At 40.4% G+C, this 26471-nt stretch overlaps 1 protein-coding gene across 4 annotated transcripts in view; it reads left to right on the forward strand.

Annotated features, from left to right (window-relative positions):
* EZH2 (enhancer of zeste 2 polycomb repressive complex 2 subunit) overlaps positions 1-26471 on the forward strand; it is an 85650-nt gene that overhangs the window by 53262 nt on the left and 5917 nt on the right. For all 4 annotated transcript variants that reach the window (XM_077810964.1, XM_077810966.1, XM_077810965.1 and 1 more), the window contains 9 exons: positions 1205-1307; positions 2437-2600; positions 13806-13897; positions 15554-15794; positions 16226-16395; positions 16768-16862; positions 22667-22707; positions 24331-24456; positions 25720-25898. In XM_077810964.1, the coding sequence (XP_077667090.1) occupies positions 1205-1307; positions 2437-2600; positions 13806-13897; positions 15554-15794; positions 16226-16395; positions 16768-16862; positions 22667-22707; positions 24331-24456; positions 25720-25898 (1211 nt within the window). The remainder of the gene's footprint in view (positions 1-1204; positions 1308-2436; positions 2601-13805; positions 13898-15553; positions 15795-16225; positions 16396-16767; positions 16863-22666; positions 22708-24330; positions 24457-25719; positions 25899-26471) is intronic.

Consider the following 26471-nt stretch of genomic DNA (forward strand, 5'->3'; position numbering starts at 1 on the left):
ATTGTCCTCACAATTATTTGCAGCAATTGCAGACAGGATGAAGCGACTTCCACTCTGTTCTCAAAGAGTCTCATCCTGGATATCCCCCTATATATGCGTATGCTATGAATTGGCCAATGTAGCTCCACCAAGCAGAGTATTAATACATTCAACAAAATCACATACAGCCTTTGCAACCGTTTTAGCTCCGGTGACTATCCTAGAAATTTGTAAAACCTCATTGTGGTCTTCAGTCCATACTTCTGCCTCACACTAGGATATCTCTCAGCAATGAAGAGATGATGCCAGATTTGCACGTGTGGTCCTTTAAGTGTTGTTCAAGTAGACTCCGATCCTACTCTGGCTTGACCTGCTTGAGTGTCACCTGAAGCGGAATGGGCATGTGCAGTCACTTGCAGAAATGGTTACTAATCTGTTCCGTAACTGTTGTTTGAGACATGATGTACATCTCATTCCATGACCCGTCCTCCTTCCCCTCTATATTGGATTCTGTCCAGTAAGAATGAAATGAGGGAAGTCAGCAGTGGTTCTGCCCTTTATACCATCGTGCAGCAGCGGGCACATGCACCATCTCAATGGGCATCGCTGACGGAACAATCTCCAACAGCGTACTGGGCGCACACATGCCTGAAGTGGAATGGACATGTGCAGCACATCTTGAAGAACAAGAGTTATGGAACAGGTTAGAAATAGTTTCTTTCCTCAGCATTTCCCTATACCGGTCAGTCCCAGATTAGCAAAGAGAGTGTTGCAAAATGTGGTGCTGCTAATCATAGACCACTGCCAACACAGGGAGATGGTCAACTCCTGCACTGTTGTTGAAGGATACAGTTGTGCAATATTTTACTGAGGAAGACAGCACCATTCATCAAGCAGATACGTGAATGATCGGTGATGGCAAAATAACATAACTTATTTGTCCAGAAGAACCCGTTGATAGGAAAAATCATTTAAAACTCCTTAATATAACTTCTCTGTAATTATAAACCAAAAGCTTCAGATTTTTGAAGAGCTAATTCTTTCTTTACTTTGTAATTTAGGTTCTTGGTCAGCTTTTTTCATCCTTAAATATTGGTATAAACAGTAAATTTACAAGTAGATTAACATTTATAAAGCTACTGTGTGAAATACCAAAGGAGCACAATATTATTCAGAAAATATTTCCTATTCGTCTTCATATTTCTTTTTCTGCTTCTCTGTGCAGACAAAGAGAGCCATCCACCTCGGAAGTTTCCTTCTGACAAGATATTTGAAGCCATTTCCTCGATGTTTCCGGACAAGGGTACAGCAGAGGAATTGAAGGAAAAGTAAGATTTGATTTCTTAAGAGGTGTTGGTACACTGCATAATATGGTACTTGAGTTTCTATACTGTCTAGAAAAGAGTTACAGTAGAACTCTGTTTATCCGATCTTATTGGGACCAGAGCCAGATTGGATAAACAAAAATTTGGATAATCCAGAGAATGGGTGGAGCTTGGCTCAGTTAATACGGAGAGGTGGATAATGGAGGCTCAGATAAATTGGGTTCTACTGTATTAAAGTTTGTTGATGTTTTGAATAGGATCTGACCACTTTAGGCCCCAAGATTGGGAAGTTCTGAATAAATTGACTACAGCTGTACTGTTTATGTACGTGATACTTGAAGGGTGGCTGTTTCAGACATAAGGGAGGCAGTGTGTCCTAGTGATAGAGCACTGGATTGGGACTCGGGAGACCTGGGCTCTTTTCCTGGTTTTGCCATGGGCTACTGGGTGACCTTGGGTGAGAGCTGTCAAATGAGGATATGGTTACTGATCTTGTTTGTAAAGCATTTTGTGATTTACAAATGAAAAATGCTATATAGAAGAGATGGTGGTATTATTTATTATTGTTAGCCTTCCCTATAAGCAGCCAAAAGTCACTTTTGTATGGGTATATATTGTCCTCTTGCTGTGGTGAAGGAAAGAGGAAATGCTTTGTTGCAGTAATCTTTTTTTGGGAGGGGGTGTGTGGGGGAGGGCGCAGGGGCTGGTGGAGGGAAGCATTTTGGGAAAATACATTTTTGAAAAGTAAATACATCCCTCCCCTGAACCCTTCCCTCCCCCCCAGGATTAATAGGTACAGAGCTACTTAGTCATGCCTTTGAATGTAGCCTTTATTGATATACTTTACATAATTTTTGATTTAAGTAATTTGGCTTTTGACTTCAGCTATAGAATCACAGACCAAAGATAACTTAACTTCACATTTTTGCCAAGATAAATATTGTAGAACAACTTTTTCAGCAGGCAGTTTATTGTAAGTGTCTAGTGCCAGATTTTTCTTAGTTACACCAGTAAGTCCAGAATAAATACATTAAGATCAGGAGTTACTTTAGATTTACAGTGGTGTTACAGCAAAACTTGACCCTTTCTGAATAGAATAAACAATACTTTTTATTTACTTTTCTTTTTGAAGATACAAAGAACTCACAGAGCAGCAGCTGCCAGGAGCTCTTCCTCCTGAGTGCACACCAAACATAGATGGACCAAATGCAAAATCTGTTCAGAGGGAGCAGAGTCTGCACTCCTTTCATACTCTCTTCTGTAGGCGCTGTTTTAAATATGACTGCTTCTTACATCGTAAGTGCAATAGCCTTTTTGTAAATCTGCATTTCATTTTATGAGACCTCAAGAAACTTTAAAGTAGCCACAGAGTACAATACAGAATAAGAAAAGAGAACAATAGATGAGCTAACATCTGCTAACAATAAACATGTTAACTTCATTGTGGTGTGAAAATTGTAGTTTCTGATCTTTGAAATATTGGATGTATTATTTGGTGTAGTTTGATTTCACATTTGCGTTTTTGAAGTTGATAGAGTGCCTGGCCTGTAGTAGTGTTTCTCGCGCTCTCTCTCTCTTTTTTCTTTTTTTTTTAAAGTAAAAGTTTTGTTTCTCAATACTATTCCATACATTATCGTACTTATCTCTTTTTATCATAGGGAGATTGAAAACTGACCAGATCTGTGTTGGAGGGCTTTGTTCTTTTCCTGTTCAGATTTTTTCGGTCCTCAGCAGGGGAAACGAATATCCGTGAACTGCTTTAGTCTTTTATTCTCTTCTGAGAATACCTCACAGTTTACTCCTAGCCCTCTTAGTCTTATGGAGTGGAATTATTTTTAGACAGTAGTGTCCTAGAAATCCTTCAGAAAGGATGCCCTATTCAGTTATAATTCATATTGCCCATACCTTCTGAAGAAACCTTTTAACAAAGTGTTGAGAGACAGTCAATTCCCATTTTCAAGTGGGAACAATAAAGTACTTCCCTGAGTACCATCAGAAAAATGGTTCTTTTATTTCTTCATCCTGAAGCCAAGGGCCCAGAATGTGTGAAGCAACTAGAAAATGAGTGCAAAGGATTTTGAACTGTCTGAATTTGACATTGAGGGGAGTACAATATACAATTACTTGTTAGTGAACTCAAGTAAAGAGACTCATTAACCAGTAGCTTCCAAATGAGAAATTGTCTTGAGGCGATGACCCACTTTAGGGTGGTGAAATCATGAAGGATTAGGCCAATAACTTCTGGTCTCAAGAATTTTTTCCTGAGCTGGGGGGTTAGAGAGAAAATTCCATTTCTATAAAAAATGATTTTCCTGACCTGATCACCAAGAACATAATACACTGAAGCAGGAAATTCAGCAGATCCAGTGTCTTTCTGAGCCCATTATAGGCACTGAAAACATTAGCTCTGTACCTGCATGTCGAAGAACTGACAGACCAGAAATAAGAATTCCCAAACAGGAAGTCTGTGCTGAACAGGTTCATGAAAATACTGTATTCATTATGCAGAGAAGACACAGAGGTCTTCACTAAGAAGCCCCCAAGTACATGTTGCCATTCAAGGATGGCTACTTTCTTGATGGGATGATAGACGTTTGAGATGTCAAGGTACTCTGGATACCCATCTTCAAGGCAGAACGGGTGGGGGCGAGGAGTTTTGGGCCTGAGGGCCCCATCAGGTTTCCAAAATTGTATGGCGGGCTGGTTAGGGGAGGCTGTGTCTCCCCAAACAGACAGGCGTGGCCCGGCCCCTATCTGACCCCCGCTACTTCTCATCCCTTGACCACCTCCACCCCACCCCCAGACTCCTGCCCCAATTCCAACCTCCCCAATTCCCTGTCCCCTGACCGCTTACTGACCTCCCGCCCCTGACTGCCCCCCACCGCCCCATCCAACCCTTCCTCTCATTCCTGACTGCTCCCCCAGGACCCCTGCCCCACCCAACAACACCTTCTCCCTGACCTCCCCCGGAACCCCTGCTGCCCCATCCAACCTCCCCCCCACCCCCCGGACTTCCTGCCCCATCCAACCACCTCTCCTTCGTGACTGCCCCCCCGGGACCCCTGCCCCTATTCAACCCTGCTCTTTCCTGCCCTCTGACTGCCCCGCCTGCTGACCACCACCTTGAACTGCCCTGCCCTCTATCCAACCCTCCCTGCCCCCTTACTGCACTGCCTGCAGCACCGGTGGCTGGTGGCACTACAGTCGTGTTGCCCAGAGCACCAGGACAGGCAGCTGCGCCGCCCGGCTGGAGCCAGCCATGCCACCGTGCAGCACGGCACCGGGTCAGGCTGTAGCTCTGCAGCTGCACTGCTGCCCAGAGCATTGTGCTGGCGGTGCAGTGAGCTGAGGCTGCGGGGGTGGGGGAACAGCTGGGAAGGGCTTGGGGGCTAGCTTCCCAGGCCCAGCAGCTCAGGGGCCGGGCAGGAGGGTCCCGTGGGCCGTAGTTTGCCTGCCTCTGAGGTAGAATAATCTAGCACAGTGCTCAGATGGCTGCAGAACCTTGCAAAGCCCCTAAGGCTGAAGATGAACATTCAGAGCTATTGTGCTCTATGTTCTTTTAGATGCAGCAATGCAATTTGTGTTTGATGCTACTTATATCTATCACAAAGGCACATCTATTGTAGTAAGGAGTCCCTGTTGCTGAAGCTGTGATCTGCCTGTGTGCCCTACCCTTCAAAGGGCCACTTCTGTTTGGCAAAGAACTCTACATACATGAAATCTGGGTTCCTCACAAATCAAGCCTCAGAAATAGCAGTATTCCTTTCAGTCTAAACTTCATTAGAGGCTGTCACTCCAGAGGAGGAGAGCTCAATGTAAAACACGCACATGCACACAAGCGCTGACCCATGCAGTGTCAGATACCGTAGCTGGTAGCCTTTGCCACTTCCTCAGTGGATCGTCCAACGTGACTTTGGATCTCCATTGTCTTTAAGTGAGGCTATTCAGTATACATCCGTTCTTAACTGGGGGGCCATGGATCAATGTTCACATCACACTCCCCATCAGTGCCCGGCCCGGGCCAGAGAAGCTAATGATCCAGCTGGCAGACCAAATTCAGTGATGAATCCTGGACGCATGGTACCCCAGGCACATTTTGCATACGCTAAGAAGAAGTAGTAGTTCTAAACCAGGTTTAAATCAGGTTTATCTTATCCAGTTCACTTGCTGCTGCCTCACAAAAAGGCAGAGCATCTAAAACACTTTGGCTCACCTATTGAAAATCTAGGGCATCATTCTAGTTTTCCAGACCAAAGGGGCCAGTGTAGCACCCAGTATGGATCCATACATTTCACAGTTTCAGAAAAATGCAATTTATGCCTAATGTATGTTGCAAGTTTCCCTGAAGTCACTGATCCATTCAGTCAACTCAGAATAACTTCTGTTACATTATCAGTGATTTCTGTGCTTTTAAAACTTTCATCAGTCTCTTCTGGTTTTAAATTGTAAACAGTCATAAGGACATTCACCAAGGTGGGGATGGTACTTGTAGCAGCCTTGAAAGAAAAGCATATATTGAGATGATTGGCTGGCAAGATTGGGATAGAAAAGTAATAGGATGCCATTGCCACCTGTGCACCTTCCTAGAGTGCCATGGTTGGATTGTTAATTGAACAAAGAGCCCCCTATTCTTATCTTATCAGCTCAGAAGCTGGCGGAGTTTTCTTAGCATGGTACAGGCATGACATACTTCAGTGACAGATAAATGCCTTCCTGTATGACCTCAGTCATTGGCTGTAGAATTGCATGTACTGGGATCCATGGCAGTGAAAATGGAAGTGATGCCTGAGCCCGCTTCTGTAGGACCGTGCTGCAGCCCTTTCTGCTCTCCCCCTGGGAACCAGAATGTAACATTTTTTTTCAAATGTTGGCTATGGTTCTCTTAGATGGTGGTTGATAACATTAACTTGGGAAAAAGGATGTAACCTGGGTCATTCCCATGGGAGAACATTAAATATATCTGATCTGTTGGAATGTAGTATTGTGCCCATGTTTCCAAATAATTGCTCAAAGCAAATGGGTTGCAAAGGGGGCGGGGGGAAAATGGTTGATCAACTACCTCAATATGAGGTAGGTGAGACTTCTGATACAACCTTCGCAACTAGCCATTTCAAGCACAGTCTGATGGCATAATCACGGTTGTCTACATAAATAGGCAGGGAGACGCAAAAAGATGGCCAAAGAATAGCACATGCTGTTGACATGGGAAAAACACCCACTAAAACTGTCAGCTACTCTCCTAGCAGAGAATTGAAACAACATGAAAGAATAGCTAAGCAGACAACATATGTCTAGTGGAATGAAAAATCAGTCACAAGCTGTTCAGGGCAGTATGGAGAACAACATATCGATCTGATTAATACCAAAGTAACAGGATGTCTTGAATGTTTCACAAAAACAACAAGGAGTCCGGTGGCACCTTAAAGACTAACAGATTTATTTGGGCACTGGACTCCTTGTTGTTTTTGTGGATACAGACTAACACGGCCACCCCCTGATACTTGAGTATTTCAGAAGTTCAGAGAATAAATATGCTATTCCATATTCTGTTTTGAGGGAATAGCTATCTAAAAGCTGAATTTACCTTGGCATAGATATTCCCACTCTGGCCCATAGTGAGGAAGGTACTACAAAAGATAGCCAGGCCCACAGAACGCATTTTTCTCATAATTGAGGACTGGCCAAAATGGCACTAGTTCACAGAATGGGTGAATCTGCAATTGTCATTTTTGGCTTCCAGCAATAAATCTCCTGACACTGGACTCTGTCATCCACAGTGATCAAACTCACTTCAAGAATATAGCATGGCTATAAATAAACCTCAGAATATCCTACAGTACCATTTTAATCTTGATAATTCTATCCCATTGCAGCATGAGAATTTGGAAGGTGGTGTGGCAATATAGGTGGTATTCCTGTGCTGTGTAGGAAGTTCATATATCCTGGAATTTTTTCAGGACAGTTGGAACATGGGAATGAATGCTGGCTCACTGAAAGTTAATTCAGCAGGAACTGTAACCTTTCAAGTTCATGCAGATAATGTGCCATTGGGGGCTCATTGCATCACAAAGATTTTTTTAAGACTGAAGTAATTGAGCCTGGTAATCAAGCCATAATGAAAAGGTAATTTGGTCTTACCTGCTACCTTCAAGCTTCCTTCATACATAGTTTTTCATCAGGACAAGGTAGCACTTAAGATAGCGCCACATGTTTTTTAATGAAGTTCCCCTCCTCTTTCCTTCAGAAGCAGGATGTATTTGCTACTTTTCTTGTCCTATCCCCCAGTAACAACAAAGAAGCAAGATGGCATTGTTTGGATGGAACTAGAACTTGAAAAATTTATATGAAAAAAACCCAGAAATTCAGATTGAGACACTGTTTGTTTTATATGAAGGTGTTAAAAAAGGACATGTAGCCAAATCCACCTTGTTGAATTGGGCCTAAACAACTAATCGGCAAGGTTTACTTCAGTAGTGAGAAGATAGTATTGGCAGTGTTCAGGGTCCACTCAATATGAATGAGCTGCCTCTTGGACAAAGCAGATGCATCTGTGATAGCAAGCTGTTAAAATGTTCCTATGTGCTACCTTCACACCTTTGTTGAGCATTGCAGGATGAAGTCAAGACCTCAGCAGATGGAGTTTTTGGAGGAAATGGAGGAGCCCATTGTGGGGTGCTAATTCCACCTTTGCAATCAGAATGCTACTTTGGGAGGTCCAAGTGTCTGGAATGGCATAGAGAATCAACGAGAGAATGGAAATTACCCATTTGATCTGTTTTTCTTTTTAATCCTCCTGTTAATCAGTCCAGACCCCCTTCTTATTGATATTAGCATCACTTTATATAGTTTCAAGTTTTTTATCCAAATATTTTGACTTTCTAGTTAAATGTTGGAAAGAAGTAGTCATTAACTTTTGAAATGTCAAGTACACTTGATGAGCTGGGAATCGCTTTATGTACAGGTGATGACATTACTGGAACAGTGTGTATTACTGTCTTCATTTGCTCGTAATTATACCTGAGTGTCTGGAATAACAGAATTTAGAAGAAGGATAATCATTGGGTAGAGAGAACTTCCCAAATAGCTTGTTTATGGAACAAATGTACATTTCAGCCTAAAATACTGTCTAAACGTTTGCACCTTCATAAACATTAGGATTGAGTAAGGTCTTGAGGATTGTGAGCCCATTGGAGACAATGCAGATCACAAATTCCAGGAGAATGATTCCATTCTTGACTGAAGAGATCTGGCTATGGAATGAACTTCCAGACTCTAGCATCCCTAGGAAACTGAAACCCTCCACTGTTGGGGGAGGAACCTCCCCCCCCCCCCCCCCCGCAAAAAAAAAACAACAAAAAAAAAAACAAAACAGAAAACCCTTTCCGCTATAGCAAGAATGACATTCACAATATTCAGAGTAGCAGCTGTGTTAGTCTGTATTCGCAAAAAGGAGTACTTGTGGCACCTTAGAGACTAAAAAATTTATCTGAGTATAAGCTTTCGTGAGCTACAGCTCACTTCATCGGATGCATTCAGTGGGGAGATTTATATACATAGAGAACATGAAACAATGGGTGTTACCATACACTCGTCAAGAATTATATCATTCAAAAACCAGTCGGAGAACAGTTCAGTCTCTCTGGTCACTCGATTACAGACCTAAAAGTGGTAATTCTTCAACAAAAAAACTTCAAGAACAGATTCCAATGAGTGACTGCTGAATTGGAATTAATTTGCAAGCTGGATACAATTAACTTAGGCTTGAATGGAGACTGGGAGTGGATGAGTCATTACACAAAGTAAAACTATTTCCCCAGGTTTATCTCTCCTCTCCCCCGCCCCCCCCCCCCCCCACGTTCTTGTCAACTGCTGGAAATGGCCCATCTTGATTATCACTACAAAAGGTTTTCTCCTCTTTCTCCCCCCTCCCCCCCCCCCCCCGCTGGTAATAGCTCATCTTAAGTGATCACTCTCTTTACAGTGTGTATGCTAACACCCATTGTTTCATGTTCTCTATGTATATAAATCTCCCCACTGTATTTTCCACTGCATGCATCCGATGAAGTGAGCTGTAGCTCACGAAAGCTTATGCTCAGATAAATTGGTTAGTCTCTAAGGTGCCACAAGTACTCCTTTTCTAGTCACAATATTGACATCCCGTCTTTGTGAATGGATCCTCTTCCCGGCCCCCCCACCCAGAAACTGACCAACAGCAACAAAAAATACCCAACATAGTTTTGACTGATATAGACAAAATTTTTGTGGTGTATTTTTTTAAAGTATTTGTATGTTAACTCCTGATGCACTACCTTTTTGAGATGTCCATGATGATGTGTTAAAATGCTGAAATGTCTAGTTTGTAATAGAACAGAAACACAGCAGCAGAGATCTTTTTTTTTTTTTAAATTTGCTTTTGTGCAGACCAGAGAGAATTTTTGGCACACGTTTTTAGGACAAATTTAGCCGCACCCCTAAGAGGTCATAATGGAAATGTTCACATGTGAAACTGATACATATAACTAAAATAGTTTTGATTTCTGCAGATTGCTACAGTCTTGTAAACCATTTGCAATCAATATTCCCAACTGTGTTCTCAAATTAATCCAGAGCCATTTTCCTTGTGGAGTGAGGAGAGGAGAGGAGAAACTGTTAATGCAGAAGAAAGTAAAAGTCTTTCAGAACAATAAAAAGTCCATATTTTCAACACTAAAAATTTTAAATACTGAAAGACTTGCTTTTCCTCTGTGTTACTGCTTTCTGTTTTCCTGCTTCCCTTCATTATTTTTACAAACTGAAAAATAATGTATAAAACTTCTGGCATTAACTGTTTTGAGGTATATTTCATATATTTAATGTACAAAACATCTGAACACATCAAGGATGTATAGGTATAGAATATGTGCATACATGCCAGAAACTACATACAATATTAAAGCTATAAACATCAATGTAGGGGAAGAAGAAATGTTAAAGTTAAGTATAATGCATACTTCAAAGGGGGCAGAGCTGAAGTTGTGCATTTATCCCGAACTTTGGCACTTCCTAGTAACTGAGAGTTCAACAATGCAGCTATTACTTTTAAATATAGTGTTTGATAAGGAGTTATTTAACAAATTTGCAGCACCTGGTGGTAAGAACTTTTTAACTCAAATAGTATTGTTACTATTTTATATGATATTATAAAGCAATGTAAAGACTTATGGTGCTTAAGAATCTCAATTTCAGACATCAGATTACAAAGCCTATGTGGAGCAATACAAAGCTGATACAATATTTGGGAACAGTCTGAGTCCCATGAATGTTTTCTCTCCCCTGCCCCCCATTATTATTATTATTTATTTTAAATTTGTACTTACTTAAGCCTCAGCTGGGCTTTATTGGTAACTATTGGGTTTAAATTGGAACCAAATATACCAATTCCTTTTAGGTTGTGAGATTAAAAAGTACCCTAGAACTACACTAAGAGGGTAGCAGATCCTGGTGTAAATTGGTGCAGTTCTATGTCAGTCTTTGGAGCTACATCGACTTACATCAGCTGAGGATCTGGCTCAGCATGTTCAGTGTTTCAGTCTCCATGATATTGAGTTCAAACTCTTCTCTGTATTTTGCTATGTACTATCCACCAATGTGATATATGCCATCATGTGCCAGCAATGCCCCTCTGCCATTTACATTGGTCAAACTGGACAGTCTCTACGTAAAAGAATAAATGGACACAAATCAGATGTCAAGAATTATAACATTCATAAACCAGTCGGAGAACACTTCAATCTCTCTGGTCACGCAATCACAGACATGAAGGTCGCTATCTTAAAATAAAAAAACTTCAAATCCAGACTCCAACAAGAAACTGCTGAATTGGAATTCATTTGCAAATTGGATACTATTAATTTAGGCTTAAATAGAGACTGGGAGTGGCTAAGTCATTATGCAAGGTAGCCTATTTTCCCTTTGTTTTTTCCTCCCCCCCCTCCCCCCCCCCAACGTTCTGGTTAAACTTGGATTTAAACTTGGAGAGTGGTCAGTTTGGATGAGCTATTGCCAGGAGAGTGAGTTTGTGTGTGTATGGGGGTGGGGGGGTGAGAAAACCTGGATTTGTGCTGGAAATGGCCCACCTTGATTATCATGCACATTGTAGGGAGAGTGGTCACTTTGGATGAGCTATTACCAGCAGGAGAGTGAGTTTGTGTGTGTAGTTTTTGGAGGGGGGTGAGGGGGTGAGAGAACCTGGATTTGTGCAGGAAATGGCCCACCTTGATTATCATGCACATTGTGTAGAGAGTTGTCACTTTGGATGGGCTATTACCAGCAGGAGAGTGAGTTTGTGTGTGGGGGGGTGGAGGGTGAGAAAACCTGGATTTGTGCTGGAAATGGCCCAACTTGATGATCACTTTAGATAAGCTATTACCAGCAGGACAGTGGGGTGGGAGGAGGTATTGTTTCATGGTCTCTGTGTGTATATAAAGTCTGCTGCAGTATCCACGGTATGCATCCGATGAAGTGAGCTGTAGCTCACGAAAGCTCATGCTCAAATAAATTGGTTAGTCTCTAAGGTGCCACAAGTACTCCTTTTCTTTTTGCTATGTACTACCATAGTCTAAAATTTGTTATCTTTTGTGCTTCAGAATTGTGCAATCTGAATATCAGATTTTCATTATGGAATTAAATTGCTTGCCATTGAGACTTGACATACAATCTTATGAATGCACAGTAATTGCTTTTACATTTTAACTTGTTGGTGCTTGAAAATAATTCATGTTATTCAGGTTTTCCCTATACTAAATTGAGGGAGAAATGTAAACACTGCTGTTATGTTAATATGGCAAAATTGTAAAAGATCTTCGGGGCAACTACTTCCACTAGCCTTAAAAATAAATATTAGTCAATGTATACTAGAGGTTAAATGGAGACTAGTTATCCTTTCAGAGCCTGATTCTCACTCTAGGAATTAAGTAGAGTCATGGAGGGCTGTATTAGCCCTCCACACTGGGGTTAGTTTTACTTATTTTGTATAGTAACTTAAAAAAACAACAACCCTAAACTCCACCCCTAAAATAGTTAATTTTCTGACTTGGGTAGCGGAGCGCTGTGAATTCAAGGCAGGCATCACAATGATCGCATTTTCTTTTAATTAAAGAACAATACCATGTTGTATTTAATAGCACTTGTAAAAATATTTGTTTTCATCATTGTGTATAATAGCCCACTGGAAATATAAAAGTGACATTCAGTTTCTTACCAATTTTTTTCCCTCTGTCATTGGATTCCTCCGAAAAGGAGTTGATTTTTATCTTCCTTCCTGGCTATATTTGTTCAGTTCAGGAGTAGCTAATACAGAAAGATATCAGTGAGGTAGCTTATCTAGATTATGCTTCCATGGTGACCCTGATGTGTGGTTACGAGGGCTAAGTATCTTTTGAACAAACGATCATATGAATATGTCTCTTGAAATATTGACGGTGAAACACAGAACTAAAGTGTGTTCTTCATTGCTTTTTTATGATGTATAAAGATGACCTCAGAGGTGGTGATTTAACCTTCATCTGAAAAAGAAATTGGAAACATTAGGTCATCTCAATTTTTCCCTCAAATTACTGGAGAACTAATTATATAACCATCAGGCTGCATGTGGAATTTTCAAAAGCACTCATATAAGTTAGAACAAACGTTCTGTGGACAGTGTAGCTGCGAGTTTTCCAGCCCTTAGTTGAGAGAGGGAGAGATGTTTAATCACACTACTTAGGATCTTCCAGCAGAAAGAGGAAAGTCAAAGTATTCAAAAGGGCTTTTTTTATTATTGTATTTTTGTGTGTTGAAGCGTTCTTTTGAGGTGGTCTTCGATCGTCAAAGGAACAGTTAGGGGATTATTAAAGCTGATTTTGCATCTGTGCGAACACTGAAGTCTCATTTACACTAAGGCCTCTTTACACTTTCAGAGCAGTGTAAAGTGGCCTGGAAGTGGGTATAGTAAGAATTTGCTCCCACTTTTTAAAGTTCCAAAGGTTTAATGTAAATGAGATCTTTGATGATAATTGAAAAAATGAGGATTGATTGCCACTATTTGTCCTGGTCTTGAAGCAGGAAGGAGCATGTTCTTGATGGAAAGTCCCTGAATAAGAAATTTGACTCCCACTGGTACTGGTGCTCTGTCTGAAAGAGGGTGGGGGAAACAAAACTAACCCAGGAGATTGCCCCTGGTTGGCGGGGGGGAGGAAGGGTGGGAAGGTGAAAAGGGTAATCATTTTTACTTAAGATAGTGATCTGAATAGGTGGAAACATACTATAAATTATCAGCTTTGCACAATTTTACTTGCCCACTCTTATTTACCATTAAATAAATAAATATAAATAAATATCTCATTTAGGTTTTTCTTTCACTATTACTATGATTGCCATCAGGCCACTTTTGGTGAAGTTCAGATAAATTTTCAGTTTTGCAAGTATTTGTTTGTGAAACACATATTTAAAAATGCTTATTTGGGAACTATTTTTATTCTACAGCATTCCACGCAACTCCTAACACTTACAAACGGAAGAATACAGAAACAGCAATAGATAATAAACCTTGTGGACAGCATTGTTATCAGCATCTGGTAAGATAACTTATTTCATTGGGTAGATAGAGAGTTGGGAGTTTTTTTTGTACTTTCTATTTAGCAAAAAATAAAAATCAAGTGTTGAAAAAGGTTAAGTCCGTAGTCAAATGAATCCAGTCAAGCCATACTACGTAGTGCTATAGGAATCTCTGTTAGTGACTAATGTCCCACGTGGTATTAGGAGATACTGTGCTAATGAAGGTGTAAAATTTAGGTGCTAGCAACTTGCAGTCAAAGCTTTCATAGTACTTTTCACAAAAGTAAGGATAGTGACTCCAGTGAGCAGGCCAAAGTTCAAAGTGGGAAGTTGAATTATTTCATATGAAAGTACATACCTCTAACAGTGTGGGTATAGGGTTACCATATTTCAGGACATTGCCAAAGGGGGAGCTGAAGGAGAGGGGGCAACTGGAGGGGTGTGTGTGTGTGTACACTGGGAGGGAGTATCTGGGGTGTGTGGGAGGGGTTCGTGTGTGTGTACTGGGAGGAGCACTTGGATAGGGTACCTGCTGCCTCACTGGCCAGGTGCGGGGCTGTGTGTCGCTCCCTGTAGCTGTGGCAGGGCAACTGGCGCAGGCCCAGAATACAGCGCCTGCTGTCTGTCAGCACCTCCCTGCCTCTCCCCATCTCCAGAGCTGGGGCCTGGGTGGGTAGGATCCAGCAGCTGTGGCTGCAGTGAGAGACCAAGCTGGGCATGGAGACAGCTCTTTCTGAACTGCAACCTCTGTTTGCAAAAATCTGGAAATAACCTCTTATTTGAAAAAGTGCCTGGACAGAGGGTGAAGGATCAAAAACAAGAAAATGTTTGGGGAAAACACAGATGTATGGTGACCCTTTGCAAGTATCTTCCTCTCTCAGTAATGCATTGTTAACAGGCCCAATCCTGATCAGGGACTTGTCTACTGATCTTCTACAGCAGGTGTAAGAGAGTTATGAACTGTCTTAAATTTCATTTTAAACTGCAGGGGTTTGTTTCATTGTCAGGGAGGGTCTCCGCCAATGTTTGTGTCCCTTAAGAAGCTGATATGATTGAGGTATAGAGACCTTACTTGATATAGTTTCAAACCCCACCCCACTTCTCTCAGTTCCAAGAGTTATTTTTGTAGTAGAAATAATTTTCTAATCCAAAAATTGTTTGCTATACATTCTCTCAATCATCTCCATCTCAAAGAAAATGAGAGAAAATACTATGCTGTATTCATCTTTCCTTGTAATACCAGACCTCTTTTAGCTATAACACCTTAACAGTTCCCAACATTTCTGTTTTTTGGCAATGGACTTTATGCTGGAAAATTTTTATTTGTGCTATCATGAAAAAATACTTTCATCTTTGATTTCTTTAAGTCAAAGTGAAAATAGAATTGGGTACTAATATCAAAACTAAGTAAATTGAGATCTCAAACTGTGTGTACTTTACTGATGCACACAGTAAAGATCATGAGCATGAGAACACTCAAAAGCATCGTGGATAAACATTTTTAGATTTAGTATTAAAATATGTAAATAGATACTTTATCTGAAACCTGCTGTGTAAATTATGCATTTTTTCATGATTTATGCTTTAAGTGATTAGTGATCCAGTCTCACCTCCCTCCTCCCCAAATTAAAATATTTCAAACCCATGTACTGAAGACTCTATTATTCTTTATTTAGGAAGGCGCAAAGGAGTTTGCAGCTGCTCTGACTGCTGAGCGAATAAAGACACCGCCAAAGCGCCCAGGTGGCCGCCGAAGAGGAAGACTTCCAAATAACACCAGCAGGCCCAGCACACCAACAATAAATGTGTTGGAATCAAAGGACACAGATAGTGACAGGGAAGCAGGAGCAGAAACTGGAGGTGAAAATAATGATAAAGAGGAGGAGGAGAAGAAAGATGAAACATCCAGTTCCTCTGGTGAGGCCAATCAATGATTTAATAAGAAATGAATTGTGATTGTGAGGAGAGGGCTCAAAGCATAATTACACAACCTTAGAAATCACATATTTTTGAGTGTATTTGGACTTTTAATTTAATTAGAAGATATGGGATAGTATCTTTATCACAGAGAGCCTTACAATGAAAGTTGAGAATAACTTCATTTGTTCAGCACTGTCTCTGGAATACTTTCAGAAGCTAGACTGTGCTACCTGAATTCTTCCCACTGTCTGATTATAGCTTCTGTCTGTAGATGTATAAAAACTTCTGTATGTGGTGTCTTCCCACTTAAAAAAAACAGGACTTTGTTCTGTTACAGTTCACACGTAACTTGATGTTTTTAAGGGTCACGGAAACTTAGTTAAATTGTGAGAGAAGCCTCAACCTGATTGATGCTCTTGATGTTGCAGAGGCAAATTCCAGGTGTCAGACACCAATAAAGATGAAGCCAAATATTGAGCCTCCTGAGAACGTGGAATGGAGTGGTGCAGAAGCCTCGATGTTCAGAGTTCTCATTGGCACCTACTATGACAACTTCTGTGCAATTGCTAGATTAATTGGGACCAAAACATGCAGGCAGGTAAGAAGTGGAAATTGCTTATTTAGGTGGCAGCATGCTATTTTCAAAACTGGATAGAAAATATATGTTATTACTCATTCTTATAAAAGCATTTATTAACTAACGTGGTTTTCCTGAGAATGCTGTCCTCTCTGATTTTTATAAATGTGTACCATGAATTTTAGTGATTTCAATGTATCATACAGTTTAAAATACACAGCTATTTTTATTTGATCATTTAAGATCAAATAAGATAAAATAAGAGATATATCTATAAAGGGAATACATTTTGTGGCTTGTTATAATTTGTAAGGTGTTGGAGGAAATCATTCTAAAATAATAGAAAGCTTCATTTTCTATAAGTGAGATATATGTTATGGTATCTCTTGCTAGGTGTATGAGTTTAGAGTAAAAGAATCTAGTATTATTGCTCCAGTTCCTGCTGAAGATGTTGATACTCCTCCAAGAAAGAAGAAGAGGAAGCACAGGTAAATTTGTTACTAAATAACCTTAGAAGCTAAACATGATAACCCATAGGATGGGGTTCTCAACCGTTTTTCTTTCTGAGGTCCCCCCAACCCACCAATACGCTATAAGAACTCCATGGCCCACTTGTGCCACAACTGTTTTTCTGCATATAAAAGCCAGGGCCAGTGTTAAGGGGTAGCAAGCAGGACAACTGCCTGGGGCCCCATGAAGCTAAGTTGCTCAGGCTTCAGCTTCAGCTGTGGGGCTCGGCTTTCTGCCCTGGGACCCAGCAAGTCTAATGCCAGCCCTGCTTGGCGAACCCCCTGAAACCTGCTCCCCAGCGGGCCCTGGGCCCCTGGTTGAGAACCACTGCCAAAGGAGACTTATTGAACCAGCAGTACACAAGTAAGGTCTTTGAAAGAAAAGGCTGCTTGTTTCTTCTCCTTATTTCTTTGCATTCAAAGAACATCAATGAAACAAAATCGTCCAATTTCTCAAATATTTTGGTCTTAAACAGCACTTCTTTTAAAAAAACAAACAAACCCAAAACTGTTCCTCCTTTATAAATAGTCAGGTTCTTCACAGGTGCTTATAGGTTTATTGCAACAAGTAAATTCAAGTTAGGGTTAGATTCATGTTATTCCAGACAATGTTATAATATTCAAAAATTCACATTAATGTAGGATAGGTTAGGTTTTGTTGAATTAAAAAAAAAAGAAGCAAAAGGAGATATTACCACTTAGTAGATTTTTTTGGCAACATTACAAAAAAAAGTTATTGATTCCTTGAGGGCTTTTTTTAGAAATAACACATCAGTAATGAAGTTATGTGACTATAATATATCATTTCCCAATAATAGTCTGAATCAGTAGTAGTGAATAGAAGATATTCTGCAAATTAGTATGCAGATTTTGTCCATAGGGTAAAATGTAATGCTTCAAACAAGCAATAACTTGTAATATGCTGGAAAATCACTGTTTCTTGTCTATCTACTTTGTAACGTATGAACACTTTTGATAGGAACAATTTCTTAACTAAAAATCTGGGGTCCAACAGAAACCCACGCGTGGGACAATTCTGTGTGCATTCTGGTGAATGTTTGTATTCCTGGAAGGGTGAGAGGAAAAAAGGAAGAGCAAACCCCCAGCAGCCAAGAGATCTTTGAAAAACTTTTTCTTTCTATTTTTCCCAACTGTCTGCCTGTTTCTCCCCTCCCCCTACTTTTTCCAGCAATTAATCCCTATTACTTTCCTGGTTCCTGTCTACCTGTTTCATAGTCTTCTTGCTCAAAGAGAGCCTTCCATTGATCTTAGTACAGAAGCTTTGACAGCAATAAAATGAGCTGACTGCTTGTAGTGTAGAGAGACAATCAAACCAGGGTAGAAAAGGGGGTCAGTGAGCAGCTCGAAGAGGTCCTGCTTTGTTCAGATCATAATAGTACTGTTGCTCCCTGTGCTTCATCGCTATCAACTGTCCTGAGGCATTTGGTGGGAAGATTTTCAAAATCTGAAATTGTCCAGCCAAACTTGGACTGTTGGCAGCTCTGTCTTGGAATGTTGTTAGCTTTGAATTCTGGTTTTCTCTGTTGTTCTGGTTCATTGGGTGGGGAAGTGCTATACACCAATGTGTTCTTTCTGACTGGTTGCCAATGTGTCAGTGATAGGTGATTTCAGGGTGTCTATAATGCTTTTACAACATCTCACTGGATTCTTCACTGTACTGTGGGAAAAGGATTTTGCATTTTACTGTCAGCTCAAAGACTAATGGGTTACTTTTCCTCCTATGTAAGAAACCTCTTGAGTAAAACAAAACAATATTGTCAACACTTGTTCATGACGATTTTCTTGTTTCTCTGCCTTCTTGGGAGAGATGCGGCTAGAGGTTTACAAGTGGCTGAAACACTCATAATGAAGAGGTAGAAAGTGTTCTTTATGTTGTTTCCAGTCTGAATCTACTGTACTGGAGCCAGACTGCTTAAATTGTGTTGAACAATCTATCTCTAACTCACGTAATTTTGGGACATGGCTTCCATTGCAGGCTCTCTAGAGCCTGCTGCACGTTCCAGTTTCTTTCTGCCAGAAGACAGGAGAGCGCCTGAAAAACAATTCATAGTGGCTTCCTACATTCACAGGCACCATCCTTCTGAAGAACTCCATTCGTAGAGGAGAAAAAGCAGCAGCAGGCTCAGTTAAGGGCTTTTGTAACATCTTTCCTACCTGACTTGGTAGCACTTTTTCATTAAGGTTTCTGTTCAGTCTGGGTTGCCTCTCTACCAACATGCTGAAGCTGTCTTGCAAGCCAAACTGCTACCGTTTACTCCACATCAGCACTACCAAACTTAACCTCCTGCAGCATCGGGTTCCCATACCATCTTAGCATGCCAGTCTGCTCAAAGAATGGAAAGCCTAGTAAGAAATACAGCCTGCTCATTGCTTAGAGCAGTTTCCCTCTCTCCTTACTATGCCAAAGTCTTTTAGATGCCTGATAATGCTGTGCTAAAAAAGAAAGGACAACTTTCTTTTTTACATCTGTGTTGTAGGAGCCTAATAACTTCAGTGGTCTTGAGGTGTCTTTTTATGTACCATCTCTGCTATTCTTCCAAATTAAACTGAGAAGACAGCTCTGTATAAGAGACAACCAGTTTAACAACTTGAATAAAGAGCAACAGTTCCACCAACTCAGAAGAATTTAACCATATACTGAGAAGAGAAGAAATTTGTACTTTAGTCATTCATTCTGATGTGCTTTCATCCATATGTAGCTGATATGAATGAAATCATCATCAGTCTCCCTCTGATCTCACTGGATCAATAATGATCAGCTGTAATCAGTTGTTTTCCCTCATTAAACAGGACTTGACTTGATTTCTTTGACTACACTTAAGTGAAGAAATATCCTTGATGATTTCTAATCAGATTTCATTTGAATTCTTCTTTCTATCCTCATTCTTCAGGGATTGGTTCTTCACAGCATCTAGCTATAGTTTTTTCTATATTATTCTGCCCAGGATACTGAGGATCTTGGCCAAAGGTATCTTAAATATCATTATGGCCTGGCAAGCAGTGTGGCTGATGTCTTGACCCAAATGACTTCCATTCCCTTCCAAAAGGCTGCATTTTTACAGCGAGCCTCGACATGGCATCTTTAAAGGAGTCTAATGAGAACAAAAGCAGAAAAGCAAAAACCTGCTTTTCCAACAGATCTAACCACATATATCAGTTGAATTTTCATTTCTAAACTCAAGAGACAGATTCAGTATTGTCCTCATGCCTTTACTAGGAACAGATTTTTAGAAGTTTCTCCAGAAATGTCTATAGCTGCTATCCGGTTAACGTCCACATCTTCTGGATTTTTAGCCAGAACAGTCAACATATTTGATAGACAATTTCAGTAATCAGAAGTGAACATAAGCCAGAAGCATTCAGTTATTAAATGCACAGGCAGGCAGGAACCAGATGCAGAGATCAGTTGACTCCCACTTTGTTGATCAGCCTATTGTTCCTGATACCTGGATTTAGGAACAACACTTGTGAATGCTTTCTCACCTTCCAACATGTATTTATATAGTGAAATTGCTCTTGCCTGAAAGATTCTCCAAGTACCACTTCTTGGTAAACCTACCTCATCTGGCTTGATGTTTGCAATACCTCCTGACTATTACTGGGGAGAATGGGAGAAGTGGCATGTACGGTAAGGGGAAATTACTCACTAGTAATTGTTTGTCATGGTCCAGTATTTATTCCATCCCACCCCACATCCCTTGGGACAGATCACTTGAAGTTCCTCTATTTTATACTATCCTACTACTACTTTGCTGTGGAAATCTCCCACTTGGCACTTTTGCCTCTTCGCTTCCTAGTAGTTGAAATTACAACAATGTCTTGTTTTGCTGAGTAGGATGGGAGAAGGGATAACAAATAGAATTACTTGTGATAAATCTCTCAACCCCACCACTTCTCCTATCCCCAGTATGTCACTTGTTGAGGCCATTAAAGGAAAGGTACAGTGCTTCCAGGCAACCTTCCACCTCTTAGTCATTCAGTTTCTGAAAGCCACCATGCTAATCTTAGCGTTTATGTTGCCACCCATCACCAGTATCGAAGAGCACTAGTCAGACCTCTAGTTATCCCAGTTGGCCCATGTTGAAGCATTCACTTGGTCCCTAATGTCATCTTTAATTCCCCCTCTGAACTCATGGTCACAATATACCTTTAATCCTTTACTCTCAAAGTACTGTTTAAGTGGCCCTAGTCTCCTCCAGAAGAGTCAGTGAGCTGGCATAATTCATCACAACTTCCATATCTGATTTTTTACCATGTAAAGTTATTTTGGTTCTGATCTTGGCCACAGTGTTAGTCTTTCATTTTAATCCAGTCTCCTTGCCAAATTTTGTATGAATCCACCCTTAGAAAGGAGGTGGCACACCTTAAACCTTTGCAGGACATTAGTATATTACTTTGTTAGAATTGGAGAGGTACTTAATTCATAGACACTTCATAATTATCAAAGGTCTGATTTAAGTTGTTCATTCAAGAGTCTTATCTATGAAAAGCTTCTATCACCGTAGGGAATTTGGCATACTATTAATCCATATTATTATCTTGGGCCAAAGGAAGGAAAGCTTCTGTGGAGGAAGTATTGTTCAGCTATGTAGTCTTTTCTACTTTTAACTAGTCTGGAGTGTTTGGCGAATGTAACTTAATCATGTGAGGTATATTAAATTTTCTGACTTGAAATCTTATTTCTCCCTTCAAGTAGTTGGGAAGCAGATTTCTAGAGAGGTTCTGTATCTCTTAATTGAAGTAATACAGTGCAGAAATAGGAATTTTTACCTGTTTATATCCTTTTACTTTAATATTATACCCACTTGGAGTGACCCACCTTGAAAAGGAATTAAATCTGTTTTGTATAGCGTTTTTTTTTGAAGAAAACTTATAAATCCGAAGAAATTAAGAGCATGAACTCTGAGTCTCATAGTTACCTTGACAAGAGTCTACTTATTTGGATGCAGAACAGGTTAACATATATTTAATGTAAGCTAGCTGTGTGGAGAATCGTGTTATGTTTGGTTAAAGCTGTTGGGTGCACAGGAGGAAATAACAGTAATCCATCAGAATCCAGATTGACGTAATGCTGTGTAGAAAAGAAGTTAACAGGTATTAAATGTACCTAATGTTTGAAAGAAGAACTTCTGGGTGTTCGTAGTCATTGGAAAGAGATGCAGATTCATGGTTCTGTTCCTTAAACATTTGAATCTACCATGAGAATTTCTCACTACACACAACACTCTGCATTACTGTTACAATTACTGTACCAGTTACAATAATTAACTCTCTCTAGAAATGGAGCTCTGTACAGAAGCAAATTGACAGTCTGTCCCATATTCACAAACAATAGAAATTTAATGTTGGTTTTTAAACATATGAATTAACTCCTTGGGAATATAAATTTAGGGAATCCTGGCTGCAATTGTTTTAACTTTGTTATGGTGAAACTTGGTAATTCAATTAGTTTTAACTGCTAAAGAAACTATATATTGGAATTACAGCTTTAAAGCTAAATTAAAAACACTAGTTTCTACATAATTTTTAGTAGATTGTAAATCGCCTCAAGCACGTTGATGTCGCCAGATGTTAGCAGTAAACTGGACTAGTGTGGAGGATCTCCTGTAAAACTTCGATGTAGAAGATTTAGGAATTCTTGTTACAGAAGACTTTCCGAGTTAAAAGTGATTTTGTAGGTGCTAGAACTGCAGCTACATTCTCCAGCCCAGTACAGGAGGAGTTCCTGTCAACCTTCTTGTGTTTGTTTTGTGTTTTTGCAGGTTGTGGGCTGCTCATTGCAGAAAGATACAGCTGAAAAAGGGTTAGCATCTTTCCATTCAACTTTATGTCCTGAATTTTTAAGATCCTACTAATGTTTTCTGAATGACGTTAGGCCTTTTATACTTTTTATGGGGAGTCAGGCGTCATAAGGAGACTGAAGAATAGTAACCATACATTACTGATATAGCAGGGACAGAGGATATTCCACATTGTTTATGCAGCTGTTCAGAAAAAGTTTTGCATATTTTAAAAGAAAATAAAACTAAACAGGAAGGAGGCAATGAATTCATAACACTTTAGGTAGGCCTTGTTATAGTGCAAATAACACAGCACAACTCTTATTGTGATGAGCTGCATTTGTGTGGGGGTTTTGTTTTGTTCTTTATTTTAAAAGATGCTCTGGAAATTTGTGGGGATGGAAGAGACTTTGATTAAAGAATAATCTTCTGTTCAGAGGTGGATTTTTAGTTTTTATTTTCATTAATTAATTAATTGCTGCTTGGTTGTTAACTGAAACAGATGCAACATTATACAAATTCACCTAAACCAGCATAAGTGCTAGTGGATTGAAGGCAGATACTAATTTATATAGCACCCAAAGTCTACTAGCTGCTCTACAGATAAAGCGAAAGACAAGATTCCTGCCTTCAGAGCTTAGGGTTTATCATCACAGGGAAATTGACTAGCAGAAATATAGCGGTATAATTGTATGGGTATTGCTAAGCAGTATAATTTCTCTTGTGGAATAAAAATGACTGTAGTCTAGATCAGTGGGGTCAGCCTGTGGGCTGCACATGGCCCGTCAGGGTAATCTGCTGGTGGGCTGCCAAACAGTTTGCTTACATTTGCACAGCTGCTTGCAGCTCCCAGTGGCTGCGGTTTGCTCCCAGTGGCCAATGGGAGCTGCGGGAAGCAGCAGCCAGCATGTCTACTGGTCTAGATTGTCCACATACAGAGCTATAGTATTCACAGGTGCAGGCTTCTAATTTTCCTTGGGGGTGCTCAACCCCTGCTCCACCTCAGGCCCCATCTCTTCACCCCCTGCTCCACCCCTGGCCCTGCCTGCACTCCACCTCTTCCCCAAGGCTCCACCCCTGAGCGTGCCCTGTCCTGGCTCCTCCCCGTCCCTCCCAATGCCTCAGGCATGCTGCTCAACAGCTGTTCCACGAAGGCATGCAGGAGGCACTGGGAGAGAGGGGGAAGAGTTGATCAGTGGTGGGCTGCAGGTAGGCAGGAGTCAGGGGGAGGAAGAGAAGCTTGGCTGCTGGTGGGTGCTAAACAGCTGCTAATTTTTTTCTGTGGTTGCTCCAGCCCTGGAGCACCCATGCAGTCGATGCCGATGCTAGTAATATTATACCGCTATAGTTCTGCTAGTCACTTCCCACTGTAAACGAGCTCTTAGGTTCTAAATACACTACAGATTAGTAATATGAGGAGTGAGGTGCAACAGCAAGCAAGCAACTCAGTAATTAAGTTAACATGCATCTTGTTAATGCCTCAGCTTTTTGTTTAGTTATTGTTAATACTTTGAGAAGAGTAGGTTTGATAGGCCTCTTTTGTTGAAGTGAATTTTAAGAGGGGACTTCCTATTTGAGATTTTTGGTTACCAAATTTACCGTTCTCTCATGCTTAATCTTTTCAAATTATTACTATTTTTATTCAGATGGGTCCTCTAATCATGTTTACAACTACCAGCCATGTGATCATCCTCGTCAGCCTTGTGACAGCTCATGTCCTTGTGTAATTGCTCAGAACTTTTGTGAGAAGTTTTGTCAGTGCAGCTCAGAATGTAAGTAATTTTGGAAGGTGTCTACAATTGAGTGTCTTTTTTCATAGACTGGTTTCATTTGTAGACACAAATTTACTGCTGGTATTAAATAAAAGGCCCACAAAGGGCAAAAACATGGGCTGGTGCTATTTTTTCCTGTTTTTTGACATTGAAAGAAGGCCTGGAAAGTTTTCAGAGAGGGCCCCCCCTCCCCCCGCTTTTTAAAAATGATTATTTCAGGTTATGTCTAGGTGACCAGAAGCATAAATGATGACATTACAAGTAAGGAGTGAAAGTGCTTTTTAGTTAGTCTGTTTACATCTCTTTGGTTTTGTTAACACCTGTTTAATTTTAATGGCTAATTACACTTTGAATAGAGTCTTTATTATAAATTCAGCACCCTCACCCATTCAAGTAGGGAGTTAAACGCTCACAATAAATTCTCTGCCTCCAAGTGGTCCTCCAACAAAACCAGAAAAAAACACACTTTGCCTTACTGATATTTCTAGGGTAAGAAACAAGGGCGTACACGCACCCGTATGCTGGCTTCCTGGTTCTTTTCAGAATTTCTAAAGATACAGAAATCTCTAAATAAGTTAAGCATTAACAACGCCAAGTAGATCAACATCTAAATATCTTTGAAATACATACTTAAGGTGCAATTTTTAATGAGACTACATGCTCATAGTGAAACATCTTTAAATGAATGCAGGACTGGGGCATTAAGGAGCAGTGAGTTGATTATTCTTGCATATAAGGCCTGTATAAAGAAACTTACCATGCCTCTGTTTAAAGGAAGAGTTTCAAAACTGGTGCATATGGTGAACACTGCTTCATTCAGTAGAACATTGCAGAGAAAACATCCTTAGGGTATGTCTCCTCAGCCCATGGTAATAAGCCTCCTGGCCTAGGTCAACTGGCTCAAGGTTGGTGCTCCAAAAATAGCTATATAGACAGTGCTTGGAGGTTGCAGCTTGGGCTGGAGCTCAGGCTGTGAAGCCCACCCTCTCCCTAGGCTTCAGAGCCCAAGCTGCAATGTCAAAGTGCTGCCTACATAGCTATTTTTAGAGTACCAGTCTGAGTCTGTCATCCTGGCTGGGAGGCTCACAGCTGCAGGCTGCGAAGATATACCCTGCCTGACCCTGTTCACTTTGTATTAACCTTAAGTATTGGAGAAATGAGACATCTGGAGCAAGGAATCAATGTATTTTTGCTAAAGTCTAGGACATGAACTGTGATCCTTTTTTTCATGTTTACTTATTTATCTTTCCTTCCTCATTAAAGGCCAAAACAGGTTTCCTGGATGCCGCTGCAAAGCACAGTGCAACACTAAGCAGTGTCCATGCTATCTGGCTGTACGTGAATGTGATCCAGACCTCTGTCTAACATGTGGAGCAGCCGATCACTGGGACAGCAAAAATGTGTCTTGCAAGAACTGCAGCATTCAGAGGGGATCCAAAAAGGTGTATATGCTTACCTTTCTCCACATACACGTCCTCCCAGCTCCACTGTTTTTGCCTTTTTACGTCATGTGTACAATGAGGAGGGTGCCTAATATTGTTTTCATGCCAAAAAATCCCAAGTGCACTGGAGTTTGGACTCTGCTGTGGTTTTTCTGGCCAACAAAAAGAGAGAGACTAGTCTGAAAAGGAAAATGGTTTCCACCTACTTTGCCATTCTGAGTTATGTGCTACTTTACTCATCTTTGTACAGCTCCTTATGCAACTTGTGCCACTATGGAATGGAACATCTACTGTTTTCTTCAGTACTAACTTGTGTGCAACATATGTAAACTGAAGCTGAGCATCACTTCTTGTAGGTTGAAAAAAATAGTATTTTAAAGCACTAGTTCATTGTTTCCATAATCAGATTAATATTAAAGTGGTAAATATTGCACTTTTACAAGCAGACTTTTGCAGTTTTAAAAATCTCTTAATTTACCAAGTTTTTTTTAAGATTCTGATCTGGAGGCCTTTAGTATAGACAGATACAGTTACGCATGTGTCTTGTTACTTGGATTTATAACCAAACAATTT

Source organism: Eretmochelys imbricata, chromosome 2 (genome assembly GCF_965152235.1).
Source record: "Eretmochelys imbricata isolate rEreImb1 chromosome 2, rEreImb1.hap1, whole genome shotgun sequence".
Lineage (NCBI taxonomy): Eukaryota > Metazoa > Chordata > Testudines > Cheloniidae > Eretmochelys > Eretmochelys imbricata.